This window comes from Meleagris gallopavo, chromosome 5, assembly GCF_000146605.3.
Source record: "Meleagris gallopavo isolate NT-WF06-2002-E0010 breed Aviagen turkey brand Nicholas breeding stock chromosome 5, Turkey_5.1, whole genome shotgun sequence".
In the NCBI taxonomy this organism is placed as follows: domain Eukaryota; kingdom Metazoa; phylum Chordata; class Aves; order Galliformes; family Phasianidae; genus Meleagris; species Meleagris gallopavo.
This window is the reverse complement of record NC_015015.2, coordinates 35,196,611-35,204,211: the sequence shown is the minus strand read 5'-3', so window position 1 is coordinate 35,204,211 and position 7,601 is coordinate 35,196,611. Positions and strand designations below refer to the sequence as shown.

At 40.7% G+C, this 7,601-nt stretch overlaps 1 protein-coding gene across 1 annotated transcript in view; it reads right to left on the bottom strand.

The window, feature by feature from the left end:
* PSMA6 (proteasome 20S subunit alpha 6) overlaps positions 1-7,595 on the bottom strand; it is a 9,902-nt gene extending 2,307 nt beyond the window's left edge. Inside the window, exons 1-5 of the mRNA XM_003206577.4 lie at positions 7,419-7,595; positions 4,385-4,479; positions 3,282-3,363; positions 2,879-3,034; positions 852-1,030 (exon numbers count right to left, since the gene is read on the bottom strand). Of these exons, the coding sequence (XP_003206625.1) occupies positions 852-1,030; positions 2,879-3,034; positions 3,282-3,363; positions 4,385-4,479; positions 7,419-7,494 (588 nt within the window). The 5' untranslated portion in view covers positions 7,495-7,595. The remainder of the gene's footprint in view (positions 1-851; positions 1,031-2,878; positions 3,035-3,281; positions 3,364-4,384; positions 4,480-7,418) is intronic.
* Between the last annotated feature and the right edge of the window lie 6 nt (positions 7,596-7,601).

Sequence of the window (7,601 nt, the reverse complement as noted above, 5' to 3'; positions counted from 1 at the left end):
TTTTTTTCACCTTAGTCATCACCTGTTTTAAAAGGTGTTCTTTCCAACTTCACTCATGCTTTGAAGTCAAGTCATAATAATGCTGAAGATGTATTCCTAAAATGATGATTGACCACAAAAAGCTCTGTAAAACTGCTACATAGCCAGATGCTTACCGAATCAGTTATTTTGCACAGCACTCACATGTCTTAATACAATACTCTGTTTTAACTTACAGTGGGGTCAATTGCTTCAGATTTTATACCTTATTTCTACCGCCGTTCTTGCAAAGCAAGAGACCTAACGTTACAAGAGAACAAGACCAGGCAGGAGAAATAGGTGGGCCATAGAAGAGGACTGATTAGATGGCTCTCTATAGTGTAGGTAAAAAAGGATAACTATAACACAAGCTCATTAACCTGTTATATAAACAGGGTATGCTTTTATAATGGGCCTTGAACAACAGTTCTCACAGTAGGCATAACATCTGTTGCTCTGTATGCTGAACTGAAGCAGTAGCGCTCACCTTGTTTGAAACATTATTTAACATTGTTTTAAGCACCACTGAAGAAATATTAGACTGGTATACCCCGAATCAAGCAACAACTAGCCACCAACTACAGCAGGAGTGCTACAGCCAAAGGTTCCACTTCAGCTAATATAATGCAGAAAAAAGAGATGATAGGACTCTAAATGCTTACCAAATACCTTCAAAGAACTTTCTGGTTGAAAAGCTATCCTTGCTCTGGCAACAGTATAAAACAGCCAGAATACAGGAAATGCCTAACTGCACTCCTTTGTATCAGAATCCTACATATGCCATAGTCATTAAAAATACTTTGACAAATCTTTACTGCCTTCTCCCAGCCTACCTCTACAGTTTGTTCATATGTCCAATCAAATTTCTTCTTTACTTTCTTTTCAAGGAAACTGGTCGACTCTGTCTGTTTAACTCCTGCAGCTGTGGCCTTGAATCCACAATAGTAACCTGCCGGATCACACTTGTACACCTGAGGACCATGCTCTTCATCAATACCAATCAAAATCATACCTTGAAGAGAAAGTTTGTTCATTATTATTTCTTTTTCCAATTTTAGCAGTTTCATTGAACCAAAGAACAGTTTGATACTCCTCTCCTAAGAAACACACGCATGCAAAGCAGTAGATCTTTAGAAATAAGTTCAATACCTAGACCTGAGTGTTCCTTTTTATCTCTCATTTGCCTTTTCTTACCAGTGACTCACACCAGGCATACAACCCACTTTAGTGCAAACTTGATTAGTGTTACCCAAAGAAAGCTATTCATTAAACATAGAAATGTTTCGGTCAGCCTCAGTGTGTAAAGAACAGCAAAGTCAGGAAATAAAGTTTAATCCTGATACAAGGTTCACCCAGCTGCAGTTCACATCCTGTGTATTATATATCAATGAGACTTTGAAAGCATAAAAAAAAATCATTCAATAAGGATGTTTTTTTTTTTACCTAGAAAGCAACTTTACAAACACGCTGACATTATCTTTAATATTAAAAGATCACTTTTAGATTTTTAAACAATGAGGAGGAAAAAAAAAAGGAGATATCAGAAGACAAAACAGAATCTTTGAAGGCCATCTGACTAAGTGTTTTCCATTTGCGATTTCAAGTAGTATAAACTGGTTAAATCCCTGCAGTGCATCTGTGTCCACCTACACTTCCAGATCTACAGTTCCAAAGTTTCAGCATACACATTAAAAATAACTCAAAATAACAACAACAAAAAGAAAGCATCTCCTACTGCTTTTAGCTTTACACTTGTGTAACTTTTAAATAGTAGTTGCAGCTATATCAGCTTCTGAACAACTACAACTGCAAATGAAAAATAAATCCCTACCAACTTCTCAAAAAAAAAAAGTATTTCTTAATTTTGACATTTTTCTTCTTTCACAGAAAAAAGTTCACCTTCTACCAGTATCAAAGTATGGGAAGTGCCAAGCAAAGAAATGATCGTTCCCGAACATTACACGTATATAAGCATGGGAAAATTTCCCCATCATAGAAACTGTGGTGCAACACTGAATGCTGCTTTAGTAAGAAGTTCTAGTGCCTACACTTCTGCCTTACCAGAAGTGATTCATCAGTTCCAAAAATATTCTCTTTAAAAGAAAATAAAAAAAACAATAACAACTAAAAAAAACTTAGGCAGAATGTTTAATGGAACAGCAATTGAGGAAGCATGAAGTCTTTTACCTCAATTCCCAGACAATCTATCAATATGGCTACACTTTGTTCACGGCCAAGTGTAAGAGAACAAAAAAAAAAAGGAAGTCAAAACCAACCTCAAAGTACACGGATAACTAACTATGGCAGAAATACACACACACATATATATTTTTTTCATTTAAACGTAAGTTACATTTGCTATTATGAAGAAGTATCTGTGCAGAAACATAGACAAGTGAAATTAAACAAGTCTTCCATACAATACACAGAAAATGATTAAGTTAAAAGCACCAGTTAAGCTTATTTTTAGCCTATACACATTACTTAGATACAAAATAGTTGAAGTCTCCATATATCCGTGATGTCTATGCAGACCACATACGCTAGTAAGAAGACCGTCTTCCATTAACAGCCATCACCCTGCAAGCAGACTAGGCCCATAAAACTAAAGTAAAATAGCAACATATGTTTTAAAAGCATTTAAATAATTCACTTAAATTCAAAAGCTAAGATAATGGTAGAATCATGCTTTTAATTCAAGACTTCCAAGATTATTCTCATCTGGTTGTTCATGCCTCTCAGTTCTTTGGTTACATTCATGCAATTTCTCACAATTTGAAAACAGGTGAGAATCTCATGTAAGTTATACTTGTTGCAAGATTAAAGAAGGAACAGCACAGATTTCATACACTATACTTACAGCAACCAAGAGGCCTCATTTCAGCATTTTGCGTATAGACCTGAGAAATATCCGCAATCCTTTTACATAGCATATCCACAGGGATGTCGTAGCCATACTTGTACTTCCAGTTAGCAGCCTCATAGCGGGCCCTCTGCACCTGGGATCTGCTGTCAGCTAGAGAGAAAGAGTTAATATTAATTGCACTGACTGTGTACCACATTTATTCCCAGCATTTGAGAAAGCCACACCCAACTCTAAATTGTCTTAAAATGCACACATGAGAACTAGACAATTTTTAAAAAACTAGACTGAGAGAAACAAACTTCCTTGAGTGAATAATTAATTTTATGCAATATACAGTTGGTAAATTAAATAGAAATACTGACACTTCAGGTAGTTAAAAAGATGGTGAATTAAATACCTGTCATTCCTGTCATCACACAGCCAATATTTTCAGTAATGCTGAACAAATGAGTTACTGTGTTGGAATCCAGTAACTTGTCCTAAAGAAGAAACAGAAATAGAATCACAGAATATCCTGAGTTGGAAGGGTCCCACAAGGATCACCAAGTCCAACCACCTTGATCCACACAGGACAACCTAAAAATCCAAACCCTATGCCTCAGAATGTTGTCCAAACACTCCTTGAACTCCAGCAGGTTGAGGCCATGCCCACTGCCCTGGGGAGCCTGCTTGATGGCCATCATTCTCTGGTGAAGAACCCCCAACATGACCCTCCCCTGATGCAGCTCCATGCCATTCCTTCAGGTGCTGTTGCTGTTACCAGAGCGCAAAGATCATCATCATCCCTCTGCTTCCTGTGAGGAGCTGCAAGCCACCACAAGGCCTCCCCTCAGCCTTCTCTGTTCTGGGCTGAACAAACCAAGGGACTTCAGCTGCTCCTCATACACCTTGCCTTCCTTTGCAGCTCTCCTTCAGCTGCTCAATATCTAGAAAAGGCTATCAACTAAAGCATGACCAATACTGAAGTCCTTTTCTATCTCAATAAATTTTGAAAACAAAATAGAAAGACTTGAGTTCCTAGTCCATGTTGTCTTCAAACACAAGAGTTTTTTTTATCCCTTTGTCAACAGTACAACACCACTGTGCTGAAACGCTTACGAAAACATTATTATGCTATTGGCATACTGTTTTTTTAGTAGAAATTAAAGAAGAGAAATTAGAAAACTGACTTAGGGTAACTCAGCCCTTACAAGTCAGAAAGATGTATGCACATCAAAGTACACCAGACCCTAATATTTTAGTTTTATTTATTTATTTATTTACTTTATTTATTTAGTTTTATTCCTTCAGCAGAGAAAAAACATTAAAGCATTACTTGTTGACAAAACATACAGTTGAGCACTAACAAAGCTAGAATTCAATATAATCAGAACAACAAGCTATCCAAACTGCTATAGATGTCAATAATAAAAAACATAACCTTAATGGTGTGGCACTACACCCTCTGCTTATTTTATTCCTCACTTCCTCCCAGCCCTCCTTCAAAAATAGACTACTTACAGGTACTTTCTTCTGCGTTACGATTACTGCAGAGTCTTTCCCACGAACAGCTACAGACGTAAGTCCGCCCTGGTTTATGGCCTTAAAAGCATACTCTAGAAAAATATACAAAAGATATAAAAAACTCTATTAGATACCTTAGTATAAGCAACTCTGTCACATCTACACCCCTCGAGATCTCACCACGTTCTATTAGTGCTTCGTTCGTGTATTTCTAATAATTTGCCTTTTTCTTCTATGAGAATACCTAACAATTTGTTTTAAATTAAAATGGCAATTTTGTACTCGAACATTAATTTAATGTGACTGTAAATCTCACACATCATTTTAAACATGTGGAGCTTTCAAGTATTACTACCACTGCAAGGATGTGATTTCTTCTGTCCATTTCAGTCGATACAGATGAAAACTGAAATAACAGGCAAAGCAGAGAAATTTTAATCTTATCACATCTTCTGACTTGATATTCAAATACTACAAAGTTTGAATTTACTTTGTAAAATAAAATCTGTGTATACACCTGCTAAAAAGCATTATTCAGACAAATGATTGAAGTTCCCTTCATGTATTCTAAGAAATACATTTCCCTTTTTTAACAATTTCAAAAGCTTCAAAAGCCTTTAAAAAATCTTTAACTTTATATATGATAAGTACCCAGAACTTCCTAATATCTAGTCAAGAGATGAAAGTTTCAGGCACTAACTAGATGTAGATGTTTTTTTATTATTAGTTATGTGATTGAGGCTGGAATTCAGAACAATCTGCTGGAACTATATTCTAAAACAACATGAGAAAGAAGGTATAAACTGTTTTAAAAGCTGCACTCAAATCTATGGCACAACCTGGAATATCAGATCTTTCCTCTAAACATCAGGCAGTGCTTCACAACTGTGCAGCTGGCTGAGCACTAGCACAGGCTGCCAAGAGGCTGTGGAGTCTCCTTCTTGGAGATCTTCAGAAGCAGCCTGGACATGGCCCTGAACATCCTGCTCTGGGCGTCCCTGCTTGAGCAGGGGTTGGAGAGGATGGAGCCAGAGGTCTCGGACAGTCTCAACCAGTCTGTGACTCTGACACGTAGGTGTGAACAGGAATAAGCGCCCTCAAAAATTTTGTTCACAAATACTGAGAACCAGGCAGAGTGGTGCACCATTTCAGTCTGGTATCAGTATGCTGGAAATCTCTGTTCTGGAAAAAAAATCAAGTTTTAACACAGCCTTAGAGCAACACATGTGCCTACACCTATCCTCAACAGCACCTGATTAACTGGAATCTAGCACACACACAAAGATTCACATGATTCAGAAAAAAAAAGAAAAAGGCTGGAATCATATAGTTGACCACAAGCAAAACGTATCTTCTGCCCATACTGTGGCTAGATACTAGCCAGGAGAGACATTAGTGTGGGATCATTCCCAACTTATCAACTTGGCTGCTGGCAGAGCGATCTCATACTTACTTGAGGTTAGCACATCTAAGTACTTATCTCCCCATCTTTCCCTAGCAGACAGGTACTCAAAGTACCTTTAATACAATTTCAAACTGCCTGTAAATATTCTCAAACAAACATACAGATACTTCTCAGACCTGGACAAAAGATATGCAAGTGCCATACATTCCTCATATATTAATTGATGAGCATATCCAGGAGGCAGAAACCCTCAATTTACTCTTCGCTTCAGGATGCAGAAACCATGACCAGCAAGTAGTACTGCAGCAGAGAGAGCCAGAAAGGTGTCCCAGACCAACCAGCATGCTTTAATGGCAACTGAAGGCTGCATCCTGTGACTCTTACATTACATAGCCACTGACAACCAGTGCAAAAAAAGTGTTGTTCTCACTAACCACATATAAGTCTTACTGTGCAAGTTGCATACAAACTCTACATGCACTACAGGTATTAGTACTAAAGCACCTGTATAAGTAGGTAGCTAGTACAGGTAACTTTCTACCTACATAAAACCAGCCATATACGTGCCATTTCATAGTCATATCTTGTGAAAAGAACTCTCCAGGACTGCACAGCCTACCCAGGAAGCCTATTCCACAGAGAAAATCAGACATAAAAGAAACTACTGGCTACTACTGACAACTGGTGCAGACTGATCTCAGCAACTTCCTTTCCTGGAGAACAGATGAATGTACAGATGTGCCATGTAATGCACACAGTCAGGCTGCTGCAGCTGAGGAAGAGCCGCTGAGATCTAGGGAGAGAGCATTAGGATGGTGCTGCAAGAAAACTAACTCATCTGGCCCAGTTCTGAAGATCCTTTAGGCGCGCTGTGGATAAACTGCCTTTGCACTACTGAAAATTGGCTACATTGTTACATAGGACCCTAAAAAGAGCACCACGAGGCTCTTCTGCAGAACCTGGTTCACTGGAGAAAGAAAAATAGATTCAGCAACCTAAAGAAGAAAAAGAATTTTGGCTGCAGCTTAATCTCAGAAGGTTTGCAGATGCTAGAAATAAAGGCTGGTTGCTATTATCTCACAGGCCATGCTGCACAGGACACACACACGGTATTCAGGTGTAACAATGGGGAGCATGGTTTACTGCCAAGCTCTGACTCTGATGTTCCGGTACTGTTTGGGACAGCCCAAGTCCCATTCCAAACTGCTATCGTACCTCTCAGATCCCGGAGCATAGCACCGGTCAGTCTAACAAGATTAACTGGAAGAAACACTTAAGGGGAACAAACCGCTGTCTGGGCAGCCCTGAAGCCCCCGGAATGGCACAGAGGCACAGGACACACAGCACAGCTCTATACCCCCCTCACCGCCAGCGAGGCCGCCCTCTCAGCCTCCACGCACGACCGAACCGCGGCTGCCCCAGCTCCCCTCTTCTCGCCGCGGTACCGGCTAGGGCAGGAACCGAGCCCCCGCGCCCGGTCAAGGGAAGCACAACGCTTCCCTCTCCTCCGAAGCAGCGGCCCTGTACGGCGGAGCTCTCCCGCGCCGGCCGCAGCCCGGCACCGCGGGAAGGCCCGGCCCGTGACGGGGCAATTCAACGGCGACATCCCCGGGGCTCGGCACCCACCGACTTGGTAGAGGCGGCCCTCGGGCGAGAAGATGGTGATGTGGCGGTCGAAGCCGGCACTGGAGCCTCGAGACATGGCGGCAGCGGGAGCGTCACGGCCGAGGGGCTGTCAGCGTGCGGGACCCCACCGCTACCGCAACGGGCCGCCGCCGGAGCGCTTCCGGGTCACGGGCGGCGCGCAGG